This window comes from Cnephaeus nilssonii (assembly GCF_951640355.1).
Source record: "Cnephaeus nilssonii genome assembly, chromosome: 13".
Taxonomy (NCBI): Eukaryota; Metazoa; Chordata; class Mammalia; order Chiroptera; family Vespertilionidae; genus Cnephaeus; species Cnephaeus nilssonii.
The window spans coordinates 38890849-38912228 of record NC_137084.1 but is presented as its reverse complement, the minus strand read 5'-3'; the positions used below and the strand labels follow the sequence as shown (position 1 = coordinate 38912228).

The window sequence follows — 21380 nt, the reverse complement described above, 5'->3', positions numbered from 1 at the left end:
CTGCCGTTGAGAGACGCAGCTGGGTGTCCGTGGCAGGCCCCCTCAGCGGCCGCGGATCTGGCCGTTGAGAGGCACAGGGGGCAGGAGTCCCGCCCCCTGCGCCTCTCAACAGCAGGGTAGCCCCCCTCAGTGGCAGTGGATCCGTGCCTCTCAATGGCCGGATAGGCCACCCCGAGTCCCACCCCCCAGCCTCCCGCCGCCCAATCGTGGGCGTAGCGGAGTGATGGTAATTTACATGTTACTCTATTATTAGATAGGATGGGGTATCAGATTCAATAGTCATCTAATCCAACCATATGTCTGAGGCTTAAACCACCCCATAATATCTTTATTGAATCAACTGTCTAGCATTTGCCTAAACAAGAATAATATAGTTCCTTACTCTCTTGGATTATTCCCCTTCATATATAGACTAGAGGCCCGGTGCACAAAATTCATGCATGGAGGGGGTTATGTCCCTCAGCCCAGCCTGCACCCTCTCCAATCTGGGACCCCTCGAGGGATGTCTGACTGCCTGTTTAGGCCTGATCCCGGATCGGGCCTAAATGGGCAGTTGGACATCCCTCTCACAATCCAGGACTGCTGGCTCCCAACTGATCACTTGCCTGCCTTCCTGATTGCCCTAACCGCTTCTGCCTGCAAGCCTGATCACCCCCTAACCACTCCCCTGCCAGACTGATTGATGCCTAACTTCTCCCCAGCTAGCCTGTTTGCCCCCAACTTCCCTCCTCTGACAGCCTGGTTACCCCTAACTGCCCTCCCCTGCAGGCCTGGTGCCTCCCAACTGCCCTCCCCTGCAGGGTTGATCACCTCCAACTGCCCTCCCTTGCAGGCCTGGTGCTCCCAACTGCCCTCCCCTGCTGGCCAACTTGTGGTGGCCATCTTGTGTCCACATGGGGGCAGGATCTTTGACCACATGGGGGCAGCTATATTGTGTGTTGCAGTGATGGTCAATCTGCATATTACTCTTTTATTAGATAGGATAGAGGCCTGGTGCATGGGTGGGGGCTGACTGGTTTGCCCTGAGGGGTGGGGGTTCCCTTGGGACGTGGGGCGGCCTGGGCAAGGGGCCTGTGGTGGTTTGCAGGCCGGTCACGCCCCCTGGCGACCCAAGAGGAGGCCCTGGTATCTGGAATTTATTTACCTTCTACAATTGAAACTTTGTAGCCTGGAGCAAAGCCAAGCCTGCTGCTCGCTCCCCGGCCAGCAGCGATTTCTGTTGGAGTTAATTCACCTTCTATAATTGAAACGTTGTAGCCTTGAGTGGAGGCTTAGGCCAGCAACAGGATGGCTTCTTTTGTTACCACAGAAACCCAATCCTCCCTCCCGCTCTAGGTGGCTGTAGCCATTTTGGCTGGGTTTATTTGCATATTTGCTCCTGATTGGCTGGTGGGCGTGGCTTGGCTGGTGGGCATGGCTTAGGCGTAGCAAAGGTGTGGTCAATTTGCATGTTACTCTATTATTAGGTAGGATAGTTTTTCTATTAGAAACATGTTCTTCATGGTAGGTTAAAACCAACTTTCTTGTATCTTCAACCCACTTTTTTTAGTTTTACTCCTAAACAATTTTATTATCCTTCCATACCACAACTCACTAAAGTCAGTTTCTATATTTACCCCAAATCAATTATCACACAACCACCCACTTTTTAAGATTCCTTTATCTAACATAACTGCCATCCCCACTGTCCAAATTCTGAATCCACAGAATCCTGAACAAAATGAAATGCTTACTGTTTTAAGGCACTACATTTTAAGATGGTTTGTTATGCAGCAATGGATAACTGAAACCCTGAGAGAATCATGCTCCCATTTATTCCATCAAAACAGATGCCAGTGGGCCTTATTCACTACCAATGAAGAGCTGTCTGCTTGAAACTACTATCTCTCAGTCTATGGAGGGAGAAGGGCAATAAAGGGCCAGAAAGCTCCTAAAGAAAGAAATATTTAGTAAACTTCCCCCAAAATAATAATTAATATGATGTATCTTTCAGGGTTCTTAATTGCAAGTAACAAAAACTGACTATACATGATAAAAAGTAAAATAACTAATATTGAAATGATGGTAATTCTGGTCGTGGAGCCACAAGCATAGACCCAAACCATCTCACAGAACTGCTACTCAGCACTAGATGGCGCACTTTACACTGCCAAGACCATCAATGCAGGACCATCAGTGCAGGACCAGGGAGAAGGAGAGGCAGAGGCAGAGGCAGAGGCAGAGGGAGAGGGTGAGGGAGAAGGAGAGGATATTAAGGTAGTCCTCATCTGATTGGGTTTACTAGTATATTCCCAATTGCTGGTACAGTATCTGCCACATAATAGAGTCTCTATGTAAATTTGCTGAATGAATATAGAAGTGGTCTAAAAAAAGTATTGGCTTAAGTAATTAAAAAATACAGACAGGTTAGTTAATAATAAGTGAATCAATAAACCAGAGAAGCTGAATTTCATGATGATAGAAGGGAATGGAGTTTGTAACAAACAAGTCTATGCATCTTAAGGATCTAGTTCCAGAAGGGTTTGGAGTCCTTTATCTTCATAGTGACAATCATATCTTTTTTAGTGGTTCTCTAGAGATTACAATAAACAGCTTTAGCATTTTCAACTTACTTAGAGTTAACATTACATCAATTCTGGCTTGATAAGAGTTTATTTCCTTCAGCATGTTAAAGATGATATTTCACTGTCTTCTGGCCTCTATTGTTGCTGATGAGAAAGCCACAGACATTAAAATCTTAATAAATTATATCTTTTTTTAAAGAGAAAACGTGTAAAGTTGTGCCATAAAAATAGCTGGACCTTCAGTGAGTTGACTGAAACCTGAAAATGACCCTTGTTCAGTTAGAGAGCAATGTATGGGTTTCCTTGGACCTTTGAAAACATGGTCAGAAACTTCATATCTACCAGAGGTATGAAAGGAAGGCTGGTATTCACACTCCTCTTTATTGCATTTTTCATTTCCATGCACTCTTAATCGGCTGAAGACCATGTTTGAGCATATTTACTGACAATACTTCCAAGTTAAATTTTTTATTATACCTAGCTAGTTATATATGACTAGAGGCCCGGTGCACAAAATTCATGCACGGGCAGGGTCCCTAGGCCTGGCCAGCAATAAGGGCCAGCCGGGGCCTTCCTTCCCTGGCTGCTAGCTGCTGGCTGGGGCCTTCCTTCATTCCACGCTGCCCCCTGGTGGTCAGCACACATCATAGTGGGCAGTCAAACTCCCAAGAGGACAATTTGCATAGGAGCCTTTTATTATATAGGATTTTCAAAATGCCAATCCCATCACAAACAATTCATGGCACACATCTTTTCACCATTCTGTCATATCTTACCAATAATCCTCTAATTCTTGTAGCATTGAGTGAGTAGCTGTGGAACAAATATGAAGTGATCTGAGCTTGAAGCTTAGCTGTGCCATCTTTCAGTTTCAATAAATTAGGGTATAATAACCTCTATTATATAGTATTGTGGCGAGGATTGACATGATACTTATAATTCACTTACCATAGTAATGATTACAGAAGAAGTTGCAACAAAACAAAATATCTTAGTTTCACATCCTGGTATACCTTGGTCAACTCACGGCCTAGATTTATAGCTCCCTCCCTAAAAGGCTTTCCCTGACTGACTAGTTTAAGTTCTTCCTCTGAGGCTCAATACCTTCTCCTTTAACTATTTTCTCTGTTTTTATCTGTCTGTAGTCTCACCCCCACTCGTGACATCAATTACCATCTATCCAGAAATGACACTAATTTTACATGTCTAGCCCTGAGATCCAGATGCCAATTGTTTATTTGACATTGCTTCTGGGATGTCACAACATATCTCATCCTCAATAAGCCAAACCTGAACTCATGATCTTCTGCAAGATCTTTTACCTTGATACAAAACTGAATCAAGAAAAACCATGCTGAACCATGTTACATGCAAGACGGTATTATGTCGAAATTAGGTCACTGTTTTTTTGGTTCCAAGCAAATGAGGAGCATGGGGGTGCTAAGAGAAGGTAAGAAAGATTTTAGCTAATTTTCTTGTAAGGGATGGGGTTAGCGACTTAAATTTGACACTCCATTCTCCCACCCACCCTCCAAGGATTGCATCCATCCCTTCCTGACCCTATGGTTGGACACAATTTTAGAGTAGGCGTGGCCTAGACAAATGGGCGGGACTAGGAAAATCCCGCCCCTCTGGAGCCTGGTCCTCCTCACAGACCCCTGGGCCGCGGGGGGTTCTGGGTCTCCTTCCATGGCTGGTGCGCGTGCGCAGGACTGCGTGGCCGGCGTGCTTTGGTATTTGTGACATTGATGAGGCCGCGGCGTTTAAAGACCCGGAGTGGCCAGGGCTTCCTGGTTGCGGTGATTGCCAACTCCAGCTGCCTTCGCCGGCCAGGACGCGGCTCTCCGGGGAACTGACGCCGGCGGTGACTGGACGGAGCGCGGGCTGGGAGCCTTGCTCGTAGGTATCACCGGGTCAGCGGGCGGTGAGGACGCGGGGACTTGGAATTGGAAGCCCCGCTTGCAGACGTCTACGCGGAACGCGCTCTTCTCGGTTTGTTCCCAGTGGTCAGGTTCCTACACGGCTCTCTGCGGGAGAAGCGGGTGGATGGCGCGAGCTGACGGGGTGGGGGCGAGGCCTGCGGGAGGATTTAGTGCGTGAGAGAGCCGAGATAGAAGGTCGGAGGGCCGAGATAGAGGGTCGGAGGGCCGAGATAGAGGGTCGGAGGGCCGAGATGGAGGGTCGGAGGGCCGAGATAGAAGGTCGGAGGGCCGAGATGGAGGGTCGGAGGGCCGAGGTAAGAGGGTCAGGTGGGGAGCAGGCGGCTGGATTCCAGATCAGGCTCTGCTGAGCCAGATTTCGCTTCGCCGCTGCCCCTTCTTCCCATCTGTAATGGGGCATCCTCCAGGGGCTCAACCTGGGGAATATATCTTGGTCAGCTGGTATTGGAACGACTGGTATTGATTCCTCGTGGAAATACCAACTGTGATTGGATCGGCCAACTGGAAAAGAAAATGGGAAAAGTTCATTCCAACTCGCTTTGCTTTCCCAAGCATTCCTAGCCACTCCCGCAAAACATGAAAACCTCCAGGCATCTTTCTTGCCTGCCAGTTTGGCTCAGTGGATAGAGCGACGGCCTGCAGATTCCAGCCAAGGGCACACACCTGGGTTGCGGGCTCCATCCCCAGTAGGGGGCGTGCAGGAGGCAGCCGATCCATGATTCTCTCTCATCATGGATGTTTCTGTCTCCCTCTTCCTTCCTCTCTGCAATCAATAAAGAAGAAGAAAAAAAACCCTCCAGGCATCTTTCTTATTTAAGACATTCATTTCCAAACTGCTTTCTGCCCCTCTTTGTCTGAGCTAATCTGAAAGCTCTCCTCAAGCTACTGCCCTACATATGACCTGTTCCGTTAACAACCTCTTCATAGACAGACAAACTGTCTTTTTCCTACAACACACACCTGTTCAATTCCTTGAAGCTGTAAAATTCTTTGAACTTGTGTCAACCTGGTCATTTAATTGAACTCCAGATTCCTGTCACCTGCGCCTTATTGAGTCCTTCCTTCCCCAGTGATACTGGCTCACTGTGGTAACTCTTCATCCTGAGTGCGACCCTCAACCTCAAAGGCATCTATCTATTCAGTTTAAACTTTAACCCTTCTTGACTTTCTTTATTCCAGTATTCATCACTTACTGACCACTTAAGCTCCTCCAAGTCATGGCCCTTCTATCACCTAAACTTTTCTGTATCCTAAATGCAGGCATATCATCCTGAACATCTTCACCTGTCCTCCTTGCTCTATAATTGTTTATACTGAGTAATATATTAACTTATATTTTTAACCTATAAGTCTCTAGTGTATTTTGATGTTTTTTTCCACTGAGTTTAATGTGTAATGCATCTCATTCTGGTTCAGTTGTATACTATGTCCCCCCAAAAAATGTATTCACACACTGAATAATTATAAAAGCAGTATTTATTAAAATACATTTCATTTTCAAAATTGAGCTATCGTTTTTGGAGGACACACTGTGTATGTAAAGCTTTGCCATTGCCCCACTGTGAAGCTTGAGCTGTGCTCTATAGATTATGATGTGCAATATTTTTAATTTGAGTTGGTTTTTAGAAGCAACATTTAATTTTCATAGTATTTGAGAGTGTGTTTTTTCTGGTTTTCATTCTGGTAATAAATGTTGTCAGTACCACTCTATATTCTTTTTATTTATTGAGTTTTCTGGCAGCCTAATAAATAGCAGCTTTTGTAAACATTCTCATCAGTGCTTGCATTCTATCTGGTTTAAATATCAGACTAACCATGTTATTTCTATGCACTACATTAGTAATTAATTTTAGGGTGTTTTGTTTTTTTAAGGACTCAGAAAGTTGCCTTAATCGCCCATTCTAATGTGTCATTGTTGATTTCATCTCATTTTTCAGAGGGTTTTCCTATAAATATATTTCATTTATATTTTTAGGTACATTTAACAAGTTGAATTTCACTATGAGTTGTACCTTCAATTATATTAAGTTTCCTCTTTGTCTATTTTAATGCATTTGTGCTTTTAATTCAATATATCCATGCATATTTTATTGTTTACATTTGCTTGTTAAATTTTTAATCATCCCTTTATTTTCAACTTTGGAGTTCTTTTGTTTTTGATGTCTCTTGAGTATTTATGTAGTTGAGTTTAAACTTTTACCCGGTACACTTATTGTTCCAATAACTGTCCTTGTTATTTTTATTTTTCATTTTTGTGTTTCCTTTTTTTGTTTTGTTTTTAACATACTGCCTGTGAGCTTTTTCACTCCTCTTTCTCCCTTTGTGTTAATTTAAAAAGTATTTTGGCCTAAAGTTCATTGTTTTTCTGGGACTCAGTGACACCTCTTTGTCACTTTGAACTTTATTTTCTTTCTTTAAAAAAATATGTTTTTATTGATTGATTTTTTTCTCTCTATGAACCTGGACTTTCCTAACCATTGGAAGTTGTATCTCAGGAGTTGAGAAATAACTTTTGTGCACAAAGTTTTCACCAATCTGTAAAATATACTAATAGGCAGACATAAACATGTATACATGATAATCTGTTGAGTGTTTTTTAAATGGATACTATATGGTTTTAGCAAGACACAATGTAAAACATTGATAAATTCTTCCCATTTGCTTCTAGCTCTTCTTTAAAAAACTTTTGAACCCCTTCTTTCATTTCTCCCTTTGCCCACCCACTTCCTCTGGCAACCACCGATCTGTTCTCTGAATCTATGAGCTTTTATTGGCTTATTTTGTTTGTTTGTTTGTTGTTGTTGTTTTTGGTTCGTTATATAAGAGAGATCATAAGTTATTTGTCTTCTCTGTCTGACTTATTTTACTTAGCTTAATGCCCTCAAGGTCCATCCATGTTATCACAAATGGAAAGATTTCATTCTGTTTTATGGCTGAATAATATTCCATTTTGTATACACACACCACATTTTCTTTATCCATTCATTTATTGATGGACACTTAGGTTGTGTCCATATCTTGGCTCTTGTAAATGGTGCTGGAGTGAACATAGGGATGCATATATCTTTTTGAGTTAATGTTTTCATTTTCTTCAGATAAATACCCAGAAGTGGGATTGCTGAATCATATGGTAGTTCTGTTTTTATTTTTATTTTTTGAGGAATCTCCATACTCTCTTCCCTAGTGCTGTACAAATTTACATTCCCACCAAAAGTACACAAGGGTTTTATTTTCTTCACATTCTCACTAACACTAGTTATCTCTTGTCTTTTTTATAATAGCCATTCTCATAGGTGTGAGGTGGTATTTCATGGTGGTTTAGATTTGCATTTTCCTGATGATTAGTGATTTTGAGCATCTTTTCATGTACCTGTTGGCCACTAGTATGTCTTCTTTGGAAAAATGGCTATTCAGATCTTCCGACAATCTTTAAAATTAGATTGTTTGTTTTTGCTATTGAGTTATATAATCTTCTATATATTTTGGATATTAACCTGTTATCAGATACATGATTTGCCAATATATTCACAGTGTGATAAATCAGTCGGTGTGTGATATACCACATTAGCTAAGTGAAAGAAAAAAATCATATGATGATATCAATAGATGCAGAAAAAGCATTTGACAAAATTCAACATCCATTTATGATAAAAATTCTCAACAAGGTGCATATTGAGTGCTTACTATCTGCCAAGAAGTGAGATGAGTGTTCTTTTAATCTTTATAATTTAATCAGATAGGTATTGTTATAGCCCTGTTGCAGATGAGAGAATGCAAGCTTTTGTTAAATAACTTGTTCAGTTTCAACCATATGGTAACTTCAGCTGAGATTTAACCTCATATCAGGTAGACTCCCAAGTATGTATTCCTAGTCACTATCTATTGCCTATGCCAGAGTTTCTTAATCTTGAAAATATTGATATTTGGAGCTGGATAATTTTTTTATGTTAGAGGGCTGTCTATTGTAGGGTGTTTAGTAGCTACTCCCACTAGGTGCCAGTAATAATAACTCCCAGTCGTAACAACCAAACTGTCTCTAGACATTGCCTTGGTGGCAAAATCACCCCTGAAAACCACTGGCCTAGAGGTGTATAGTAAAAAAAAATGCCTTTGAATGGTAGATTGCATCCAGACTAGCAGTATTATAAATTGGACAGAAAGCTACATCTGAACTTCCCTGGACATGATGACTGTTGTAGTTGGCCAAGCTCTTTGGGGAACCCTGGGTGCTGTGCTCTGAGATTTTAGAAGAAATATTGGCTCCTGCAGATAGGCTTTTCAATCAAGATGCTTTCTGCACAACCTAGGTGGGTCTCTTGACTTGAGCTATATTTTGTGAGGACTCCCACTGAAGAAGAATGCCAGTTACTCACTCTGCTAACAATCTGTGTTTTCTGTCTAATAGTCAAATGTGACCATGGTAATCTTGTGGTCTGCTTAGTTGAGCCTAAGACCTCCGTGGTGGACATTGCAGACTGGCCCCTAGTGAGTTCTAACAAATAAAAAAAATTAATTATTGTAGTTTGGGGAATCACTTTTTTAAAAATCCCTAACAATAAAATAGCTCATGAATATTTATTCTTGTATTTTTAAATAATTGGTTTCTTACTTTAATTTCTAGTGGTAGTGCCAATTTTACTCATTTTATATGACTTTATTGGTATTTTAATGGGAACTTAAGAAGTTTTTTAGGCATCTCCAGTATTAAACCTTAATCTCCTGCCTGAAGATTTGTTTTGCTTAGTTATAAAGCAAAATAGAGTTGTTACCTGGTACAGAAGACACTGGAGTTAAATTATGAAGTTTGTTTTAATCAAAGGAATATTTCATTTATCACTTGTTTGTGTGATCTCTATCTCTGTTTCTTTGTCTTTTTGAGTTAATTGGGGGGATGGCATAGCATATTTCCTGTTATAAAGAACAAAAATAAGAATGAAAGAGAATCTATTATATTTATTTGCTTAAGTAATTTTAAGAATATTATTTGTACTATTTTATCTTTTAACACTATGCTAATATGTTCACTATCTAGAGGTCATATCTGTATCTTTTTTTCAGTCTCTCAGGTACCTGAATGTTGGCTTTATATCTGAAACTCCTGGAATTCCTGGAAATTTTCTTGTGAGATATAACTTGGCTCAAATCACACCACATATATATAGTATATAGGTACTTAGCCCAAGCCTAAGAATTACAGGACTCCTCTGGTAAGATAAATTCAAGCAAAGTGGGACTTCTGTCTAGGAAGATGCAGCCCCTGAACAAGTTGATGGCTATCTCAAAACCTCAAAACCTGACTCTGGATGAACAATGTGAGGACCTGAGAGGAAATGTGTCTTGGCAGCAGGAAACCACCCCGGTCAGGGAGACCTATGACTCTGAGGCCTCTCGTCAAAAGTTCAGACATTTCCAGTACTTGGAAGTGTCTGGGCCTCATGAAGCCCTGAGCCAGCTCTGGGAGCTCTGTCTTCAGTGGCTGAGACCAGAGGTTCATACTAAGAAGCAGATCCTAGAACTGTTGGTGCTGGAACAATTCCTGACAATTCTCCCTGAAGAGGTGAGGACTTGGGTGAATTTACATCATCCAAAGAACAGCAAAGAAGTGGTGTCCCTCATAGAAGATGTAATTGAAGACAAAGGTGAGAATATAGAAAACTGGATGTAGAATAGTTGACTCTTCTCTGAAATCTGAAAACAAAAACAAAATTACTGAGCTCATAGATTCAGAGAACAGAGTAGTGGTTGCCAGAGGCAGGCAGTAAGGAGTGGGCAAAATGAGTGAAGGGGGTCAAAAGGTACACACTTCCAGTTATAAAATAAATAAGCCATGGGGATGTAATGTATGGCATGGTGACATAGTTAACAGTACTGTAGTGCATATTTGAAAGTTTCTAAGAAAGTAGGTCTTAAAAGTTCTTATCACAGGAAAAAAAATTAGTAACTATATAATGACAGATGTTAACTAGACTTATTGTGATCATTTCACAATATACTGTATACCAATATTGAATCATCATGTTGTACACCTGAAACTAATGCAATGTTATATGTCAATAATGCCTCAATTAAAAAGAAAGAAAAACCTTTAAAAAATAATCGACCCTTTCCATAGGAAGAAAAATTATCCTTTTTGAAGCTAGAAGGTGTCTAGGGCCAGATCATGAAGAACTTGACCATATCACGAAACATGGATTTTATTCTGTAGGCAATAGAAATAGAATGAGATCTCACAGGTTAGGTAGGGGAGTGCAACCATTTGGTGTGCGTTTTAAAAATATGTTGGTATCAGTGTTGAGTGGAGGTTGGCAAACTATGACCCAAAGGCAAAATATTTTTGGAAATAGTTTGATTGGAACACAGACACACCCATTTATTTATATTTTGTCTGCAGTTGCTTTCATGCTATGACCAGGGTTGATTAGTTATAGCAGAGACTGTATAGCAGCAAACCTAAAATATTTTTATCTGGATCTTTGCAGAAAAGGTTTTTTCCAACTGCTTATGTAAAGGATAGACCTGAGGGCTCTGAAAAAAACAAAAACAAAAACTGGTCAAAAGACTAGGTCAGGTGCTACAGAATGAACGGAGCATTGGAAAAACAGGAGTTTGAACCTAAAGGATTTACTGACTACCTCAGTGGTCGGCAAACTGTGGCTCGCAAGCCACATGTGGCTCTTTGGCCCCTTGAGTTTTTAGCAAAGGCCAGCTTAGGAGTACCCGAATTAAGTTAACAATGTACCTACCTATATAGTTTAAGTTTAAAAAATTTGGCTCTCAAAAGAAATTTCAATCGTTGTACTGTTGATATTTGGCTCTGTTGACTAATGAGTTTGCCGACTAGTGGACTACCTGATCAAAGTTTCAAGACACAAGCCCAACCAGTGTGGTTCCGTGGTTGAGCATCAACCCATGAACCAGGAGGTCAGGGTTCAATGCCCTGTTAGGGCACATGCCTGGATTGCAGGCTCAGTCCCCAGTGGGAGGGCATGCAGGAGGCAGCCATTCAATGATTCCCCTTGATAGAAACATCATTGGTGTTTCTATCTCTCTCTCCCTCTCCTTTCTGAAATCAATAAAAACATTAAAAAAGATGTTTAAAAAAAAGTTTGAAGACCCGAGACTAACGTACAAAAATCCATTGTATTTCTATATACTAGCAATGATCAATACGAAAATGAAACAAGGCAATCTACAGATTCAAATGAAATTTATATCAAAATTCCAGCAACATTTTTTTTGCAGAAATGGAAAAGCTGATCCTAAAATTCAAACGGAATTACAAAACAAAACACACAACAACACACAAAAACCCCACATAACCAAAATAGCCTTGATAAAGAACAAAGTTTAAAAATGCACAGTTTAAAAATTCCTAATTTGAGGAATCTAAAAAGAGTGCTGAAGTGATTTACCATGAAATTAAAGCATAGAGAAGAAAGTGACTTCTCAAGAGGTGATAGACTTAGAGAAAATTAAATAATCAATGTACTGTGGTGGGACCTTGATAAAAGTTGGAAGATATACTAAGAAACAAGAAAGTGAAAATTGAAAGGATAGGTAAATATGTTAGGGATTGATGTATTCAAAGTTGTTCTCATAATAGGACAGTTTTAAGTTATAAGAACCCAAGTATGAAAAAGGAAGTAGCTTGATTCCTGATGGTTATTACAAATAAGAATGCCAAGGGACTTCAGGCTGGGTTGTCTATGCCACTGTTGAAGTACCTATCATAATACTGGCAGGATTCAGGGTGGAAAGCAACAATGTGAGCTAAATAACCAGAGTTTGTATTGGCCTAGAGACAATTACTTAATGTCTTTCATTCACAATAGATGATAGGCTCTCTGAGCGCTCCGAGTGTCCCATACATAGGAGACACTCAATAAATATGTGTTGAATAAGTGAAAGAGCAATTGCTTAGTATATTACAGCATCAAGAAGGCCATAGCTGAGTGCATGAACTGCTAAGGAAAAGTTTTTGTATGAGGAAGTGGGAATAGAGAGGTATGAATATATCAAAATTTCCAAGTACGTGGTACTGGAGGATGAAAAGAGACGAAGATAGCCAGGATCCATTTTAGATTAGAAGGGGAAGGAATATTATATAAAGAGCTTGAAATGCATATGAATTTTTCTTTGCCTGGAATGAGAGTTTCTGTGAACACACTTATAAAGGTTCAAGAAGGAGGTCAGTAGGGGAAAAAATTAAGGGACGGAATCAGTACTCAGTGAGAGCAATAAAGGAGTAGCCGATTGGAGGTTTTTGTACCTCTTGAGATACCTTGTGTATATCTAAGAATGACAAAAATAAACACTGTTGTATTGACTGTCCTAGAAATGAAAGGGATTGAGCTGACTGAGGTTTCACAAAGTGTTCTAAAGTTAACAGAGTAACCTTTAGGCAGCATTCAAATAGTATATTGCTGAGAAATTTGACTTTTCCCCCCAAATTCTGCCTTTATTTACAAAAGGGTCTCAAAATATTTCCTACCTTGTTTGTATTTCTTCTTATTTTACCCTGAATCAATGAAAACTTCTTCACAGGCTAGTATTGGTTTATAGTCTGGCATTTAAGGATCATTGCTATAACTAATAAATCTTGGAGAAACTTTGGGAAAGTGGCTCTTGGGTATACTTCTCACTAATGTACTGGAGGAGAGTTGGTTGCCACCGAGGTATTTATATACTTAAAAGAGTCCAATAGTTCAGGGTGACCAGACTGCCTAAGTCTATATATGGTATACACAGAGCAGCTTAGAGGTAAAGAACCCTTGAGTAGAAGTCTCACCAATGTATTTGAGGAAGGGATTGGTAGGATAAAATACAGGGTGGGGCAAAAGTATATTTACAGTTGTTTGTATGGAAAATATACAATTATTAATAAATAGTGCAAGAATAAACTCTGTTTCTCATACAGCTGTAAAAATACTTTTGTCCCACCCTGTATTCTTAGCTCCCAGTAGAATTACAGCCTATGGTGGCTAAGTCTTAGGTAGGATTTAGTTTTGACAAGGTTAAAGTTATTTTTTGGGATCTGCTATAACCACAAATGAGGCCTCAAGGTATTATTTTGGCTCTTTTCCCTTTGATCCAGAAGTTCTCAATCCCTGGTGGAATTTCAGAATCACATTTAGAGCTTTTTAAAAATATAAGATCTAGGCCCCACCCTTGGAGATTCTGATTGGTCATAGAGCTTTGCATCATTATTTTTTAGAGTTCTTTAAAGTCGATTCCTATGGATAGCATGTTCTAATCACTGCTGTAATCATTAAACTTTTCTCCAAAACATAGCTTGTCTCCCTAATGTTTTTCTTCATCTTCTTCAGATATACCCTGCAAGGATTCTGCCCTTCTCCAGAAGGTGAGTATCAAGAAGGAGATAATGGAAGCAGACTCACTAACAGGCAAATCCCAGGTGAATTAGGATTCCACTCTTTACTGAGATGAGCTGATTTTTCTTTCTTGACCTTTGAACTTTTGTCACACATAGTTATATCGAATGACACAAGACTTGTTCTCCCTCAGGACATTGGACCTATTTTAGTTGGTGATACACTTTTTGAAAAATAAAATCTTTATATGTTCTCTGTGCATTTATTTCTTCAAAACCTTAAACAATAATTGAAGCTATTAAAATAGAGCCCATCCAGAGAATGTTCAGAATTAAAAGTGAAGGGAGCCAATGTCACTAATCTTCAGGAGAAGAAACCTCAAAGGATACTGAAATGAAATAAACAAAATAGTAGAGAAAAACCAGGAAAATGTTGTCACTGAAAGCACAAGATGAGAATATTTCAAGAAGAAATCCCTTAGAGTTTAGGAAAATCCAGCCTGGGTAGTGTCTTAGTGTCTGTTCAGTTATCATCATGGAGCTACTAACATGCATGAGAATAAAAGCCAGGTTGCAGAGAAGGTGAGGAAGTAAGCAAAACGAATGTAGACGACTTATTCACAAAGACAGGCTCTGAAGTAGGGGAAGGGAAAGGATTTGTGTATTTTGGTGTGACTGAAGGTGCCCTCAATGATAAGGTTGAAATTCGACAACTGTTGATGGTAAGAGGGCCCTTTTAAGAAAGGTTTAATGCAGCCCTGGCCAGTGTGGCTCAGTTGCTTGGATGTCATCCCATGCGCCAAAAGGTTGCCAGTTTGGTTCCAAGGCAGGGCACATGCCTGGGTTGTGGGCTCGATCCCCGGCAGGCAATTGATGTTTCACTCTCTCCCTTTTTTTCTCTAAAAGTCAATAAAAAAAATCTTTAAAGAAAAAAGAAGAAATGTTTACGCAGTGCCTAATATGCCACACTTTTTTATGACAGTAAATGTAACAAAACCCTGGCTTTGTGGAGATTATAGTCAAAGCAGACAGGCAGACACAAGCAAATAAGCTAATTGCAGCCCTAGCTGGTGTGGCTTAGTTGGTTGAGCATCTGTCAGGGCACATACCCAAGTCGCCGGTTGGTTCCCCTGTCTGGGTACATACAAGAAGTGGCCGACCCATGTTTCTCTCTCATTTTGATGTCTCTCTCTCTCCCCACTCTCCTCCCTTCCTCTCTCTAAAATCAATAAAAACCTATTTTTTAAAAGGATAATTGCAGACAGGAAAAATAGTTACAAAGAAAAGAAATATAATGCAGTGGAGACTGATTAAGAGAATGGCTACTTTGGGTAATCAGGAAAGGCCTGTCCGACAAGCTAACATTAGGCTGTGAGAACTGAGGTTAGCAGGCTGCGTTTCTCAGTTGGAGAAAATGCCCTACCTCTTCTGCTATTGAAGCCTACATCTTCATTACACATGTCCCTCAAATCTACCTTCAACTCTTTGTGCTCTGAATTCCTTTTATGTAAATTATTTATACTCTATAATAATTTTTGTTCCATAGTTATCCCAACTGTTTTTTTCTCCTGAAGCAAAACGTAAGCTAATCGAATTTTCCTTTTTCGGCCCTCACAGAGTTCCAAGTTGATAGGCCCGTAATATAACATGATTTTCATCCTTTAGAATTCCAAACATTGACCTATCAATTTCTTGTATATTCTGGCTACCTCCCGTATTCTTTTCAAATTTACTTCTCCTCTAGTAATATTTTTGGAGAGATCTTTGATTAAAAAGAAACTTAATGTTTTAGGAACCAGTGACATTCAAAGATGTGGTTGTGGAATTCAGCGCGGAAGAGTGGGGGCAATTGGACCTTGCTGTAAAGAACCTGTACAGGGATGTGATGCTGGAGAACTATAGGAACCTCAGTTCATTGCGGAAAGGTGGCTTCTATGTACTTACCTAATCTGCTCATTAATAACCTCTTCATCTACTAAATATAGGACTGCTGAAGTGATTAAGGGCATTTGGGATTAGGTTCAGATTTCCTAATATTCTTTGGGCACAACAGCAGATTTTCTTGCTGTATCTGGCTGAAAGTCCTTTCTGATGTAGAGTTTTAGAAATACACAAGTGTATGATGATTCCTGCCTAATCCTTCAAAAGCTCTTAGAATACTATGTTGGGATGGAATTCTTTTTCCTATAAAACGGTCTGGAGTGTCATGTATATTTGTTTGTTGTGTTGTTTTCATTTTTCCCATAACAGAGCTTCTATTTTCCAAACCAGTTGAGGTCCCCAAGTTGGAGAGTAAGATAAAAGGATGGATAATGGAGCAAAAAATTTCAAGAACAGCCATACTTGGTAAGAAGGAGGCAGATATGAGGCATTTATAAAAAGCTTCTATTTGCTAAACTTAACATTGTACAACCCAGCCTTTGGTCGATAGTTGGGGAGGTGATGACAAAACCACCTAAACTTTGAAGAAAAAAAGTCATCATTGCTTTTGGTTCACAGATTCTTTTTCTTATGTGGACAAGCAAAACTGTGGTATGTGTTAGAACTTAAAACTGTGTGGTCTGTCTGCCAGTTTCCTAATCTGTAACAGAGAGTGAATAAGTGTCTACTTCCACTTTACTGTGAGGATTAAATGTATTCATATGTGTAACATACTTAGAGCAGTGCCTGACACCTGGTAAATGCTATATAAATGAATGTTAGCCATCATCTCATTAAATTCTTTTTTTATTTTTTAAGAAAACAGAAAACTCTGCTTTATCTTAGAGTAGCTTCAATATTCTTCAATTTTCCCCCTTATTTAACTATATAAATCATTAACTTGTGCCTTAAGTCCCTACCCTCATCATAATTTATTCTTATTAACATTTTATTTTAAAATATTGTGGGCTTAATATATATTTTAGAAAGTATAGAATATACTTTTTATAATGAGGGATATAACTCACCTCATTACATCACTAACCAGAGTTATGTAGTATTAACATTTGTGTATTTTTTTTTCTTAAGCCATTTTCTTTGTTTATGATAATGTATTTCTGTGGCTTGTGACAATTTCTTTTTTCCAAAATTGGGGTTATCAGTAATATAATAATATGATATCCTAATATGATATCATGCACAATTGCCTATTTCACTAAATACGAAAATTGGTTTCTAATTCACATATAACATACCATCACATACATGTATCAGTATATTCAACCATTCCTCCCTCCCACCACAATTATTGGACATTTAGGTTATTGCCAATTTTTCAGGTTTATGTGATGACTTCTATAGTATACCTTATTAGAAGAGGAACTTCAGCACCAAAGAAGTGGTGTGTGTTTGTGTGTGTATTGTGTGTGTGTGTGTATATTTAGGGAGACGTTCAAAGGTGCATTTTATTCACATCAATATTATTTTATATTAGTTTCAGGTGTACAGCATAGTGATTAGACATTTATATAATTTAAGAATTGATACACTAATACAGTGGTTCTCAACCTTCCTAATGCCGAGACCCTTTAATATAGTTCCTCATGTTGTGGTGACCCCCAACCATAAAATTATTTTCGTTGCTACTTCATAACTGTAATTTTATTACTGTTAATGAATCGTAATGTAAATATCTGTGTTTTCCGTTGGTCTTAGGCTCTACAGCAGTGGTTCTCAACCTGTGGGTCACGACCCACAGGTTGAGAACCGCCAGCAGGGTCGCCTAAGACCATCGGAAAACACAGATATTTACATTACGATTCATAACAGTAATAAAATTACAGTTATGAAGTAGCAACGAAAATAATTTTATGGTTGGGGGTCACCACAACATGAGGAACTATATTAAAGGGTCTCGGCATTAGGAAGGTTGAGAACCACTGCCCTAATATGTCTAGTACCCACCTGGCACCATACATAATTATTACAGTAAGATTTGACTATATTCCCTGTGCTTTACTTTATAACCTTGTGACTATTTTGTAACTACTTATTGTACTTCTTGCTTCCTTTACCTTTTTCACCCAGTCCCCCAACTCCCCTTCCATTTGGCAACCATCAGTTTGTTCTCTGTCTCTACGAGTCTGTTTCTGTTTTGTTTTATCATCCTGGCAAACACTAGGTATTTTTTTACCTGAAATCTTTATTAATTCGATAGGCAAATTACTCCATTTCTTCCTTTCAATATCTTCTCCCTCGGTTATCTTTTGGATCCCATTTCTATAAAATGCTCTTTCTTCCATTTTATGCCTTGTTGATCTCTAAACCTTCTTTTTAATATTTTTATCTCATTTATCCTGTAATTCTCCTTTTCTAGCCTCACTTCACATTTTATTCTATGTTTAAGATGCATAAAACATGCATATCCCCTTATATGGTTTAGCCTTCCTTTCCTAAATAAGCAATTTTTCTTCTTCTAGTTTGTGGAATTTTTATTTCTTTTCAGACACACAAGTAATTTCAGAAAATCAGGATTCAGTTTCAAAGAGAATTTCTGGAGCAGAAGCATCCCATGGAGTGATAATGACAACATTGACCCAAAGTAGACTTCCTTCTCTAGATGCCTGGAAAAGTGATGAATGGTTATATAGGAACTGGGACATAAATTTGCCACAAGAAGCTTTCATTCATAAGGTAGTCGATAGTGAGGAGGGAGACTTTGAATGTAGTGAAAATAAGAAAAGCTTTGATGTTAAGTCAGTTAACTCAGTTTTTGATAGTCAACAAGAAGTTCCTATGAGGAAGGGGTCCCCGAAGTGCGATAAGTTTAAAACTAATTTCAAGTTTAATTTTGACTTAGTAGGGAAGCAACATTCAGAATATAATGAATGTGGGAATGCCTTGAGCCTGAGTACAGATATTCAACACCCAAAAAGTCATACCACAGTGAATTGCTATGAATGTTTTCAGTGTGGGAAAGCCTTCAGCCGGAGTTCATCCCTTGTTCGACATCAGATCATTCACACAGGAGAGAAACCCTATAAATGTAGTAAATGTGGGAGATCCTTCAACCGACGAACAAACCTTAGTAAGCATCAAAGACGTCATCCAGAAGTAAAGGCCTACAAAGGAAATAAATGTGAAACAGTCTTCAGTAAGAGTGAAGACAGTAATAAAAGCCCAAGTCTCCATCCTAGAGATAATACTTACGAATGTGTTAACTGTGGAAAATCCTTCAGCCGGAGCTCCTCACTTATTCGACATCAAATGATTCATTCCGGAGAGAAACCATTTAAATGTAACAAATGTGAGAAAACCTTCAACAGGAATTCAAACCTTATTAAACACCAAAAACTTCATACTCAAAGAGAAGTCCTATAACAAGTAAATGTAATATTACCTTCAGTCAGAGTACAGAACTCATTCAACATCCATGAACTTATGCTGGAAGGAATCCTATGAAAATGCAAATGGAAAAAAGAAAGTGTTTGTCAGAGATTATTCTTTAATTGATAATGACGGAATTAATATTGGAGGAAATCTGTTATTGGATAGAAATCTCAGGCAGATTTTCCTGGCTCCCAGATGAAGCCACAGAGTTTGGAATTAAACATATCACCATACAAGTGTTTGTCTATCATTATTCTGATGTTCATTACCATCATCTTTCTCTAGTTCATAAATAGGACCTATTCGCCTAATCTATTGAGGAAGTCCATATTAGGGAGAAGCCAAGCAATATCCTTGGAGTTGATATTTAATAAAACTCAAACTTTCAGTTCTTAATATGAAGGTCACAAGTAACCAGGAGATCATGAGAAAATAGAAGGACATTTTAAGGACTGAACTCTGAAGTAATGGCAAAGGTCACAGTGACAGCCAATTACTCCACCCCAATTTATATCCTTGGCTGCCCCTGGTGCTCAGTGGGGACTACAATTAGAAAAGAGTAATCAACTGCAATAGGAGGTGGATGTGTTGTTGTTAATCTACATGTATTTTTTTAAGATATGAATTTTTTTAAAGTACTCTTTGGGATCTAGGCTGGAGGATACCCATAGCCCTAGGTCTATCATTTATCCTAAACATTTAAAGGTCAGTAAAGTGTCCTCAAGTGGGACACAGGCCCCACCATCACCCCGGAGCAACAGCCCACCAAATCGCAGCCAACGCTGCCATGGCGCAAAATGCGGCCCACAGCCTAGCCTAGCCCGCAAACGGTGGTTGTGGGCACCGAGTAATGATGTCACATTTTTGTTGACATTCTGAAGCTGAAATTGTCAACAGAACAGAATAGAAGACCAACTATTGCCACAACGTACCTCTGAGGCTGAAAGAAAGCAATGTCGTCGACAAAATATATCTGAAGAACAACTATTGGCACAATGTACCTCTGAAGCCGAAAAAAAGCGGCATGTGTTTTCTTCTACATGTCTGAAGAAAAGTCCTCGACAAGTACTACCAATACTGGTAGGAGCTGCCTTCATAACGAAAATGAGGTAAATGAGGATGCGATTATCAAACACAGTTGTGGTGGAATGACTGTTACATGTCAATTTTGCCTATCCCTAAATTTCTCCAATGAAAAACCATCTGATGAAAAATTTACTCGATGTTGTAGCAAAGGCAAAGTTTGTCCAAATGATACAAATTTTCCAGAATACCTGGAATATTTTTTAAAATTAATGATAAATGAAGATACTGACAGCAAAAATTTCATGGAAAATATTTGTTGTTATATCATGTTGTTTTTTTATCTATATATTATTTTCTCTACATTTTACTAATTTTCTTTCATCTCTGACACTTCTATAGAGAAAGGGCAAATAGCGATATTAAAATATTTCTTCTAATTAATTTCCTTTCAATGTGCATGAATTCATGCACCGGGCCACTCGTTTCTAGATAAAAAAGGCCATTATGGAGATGTTGAATCCTCCCACATTAAACCATAAAAAAAATTCTAATCAAATATTTCATTGAGAACATTATTTCACAAGTTGATTATAAAGTTTACTTTGTAAGTACCACTCTAGTGAGAAAATGTAAGAGATACCTCTAAGTATATATAACAATGAGTTTGGTGGCTAAAGAGCAAAGCTGAGAAAAGAAAATTACTTTGATTTTCATTTTTTTGATGAAAATGCTTCTTATAAAACACCTACATCTATCTAAAGAAGCTTAAGATATATGGCAAATCAGACTTTTAGATTTTAATCCTGGAATTGCCAATAATTTGTCCTATAACTAGTTATTTAACTTGGGACTCTAATATTTCATCTGAGAATAGGGATACCTGGCTCACATTTTTATTGTACAGTTAAAATGAGATAATATAGCACTTATTTCTTAAGTATATGAATTACAAATTAAATGCAAATGTATGGTTTAATGATTTAACAGTGATTGGCTTAATGATTTAACAGTGATTGGCTCCTAATAAATGCTCAAAAATCATAGCCATCAATTATTACAATCTACCAAAGAAGCAGTAGGCTGGCTAAGCAACTAACAACCCTCCAAAGCATCAAATGAAATAAATTCTAGTTTTAAGGATGAAGGATTCCCCTATAATGCATACTAGTAGGTTTTCTAAGAGTCAAACATGATTCTGTAAAAGAAATC

The 21380-nt window shown here is 38.9% G+C and overlaps 1 protein-coding gene across 1 annotated transcript; it reads left to right on the top strand.

Annotated features, from left to right (window-relative positions):
• Positions 1-4342: 4342 nt before the first annotated feature.
• Positions 4343-19435, top strand: ZNF215 (zinc finger protein 215). The gene is made up of 6 exons (XM_079787558.1): positions 4343-4463; positions 9563-10143; positions 13831-13865; positions 15628-15760; positions 16086-16181; positions 18262-19435. Exons 2-6 carry the CDS (start codon positions 9753-9755, stop codon positions 19134-19136), a joined length of 1530 nt encoding a protein of 509 aa, XP_079643684.1. The 5' UTR covers positions 4343-4463; positions 9563-9752; the 3' UTR covers positions 19137-19435.
• The last annotated feature ends 1945 nt before the right edge of the window (positions 19436-21380 follow it).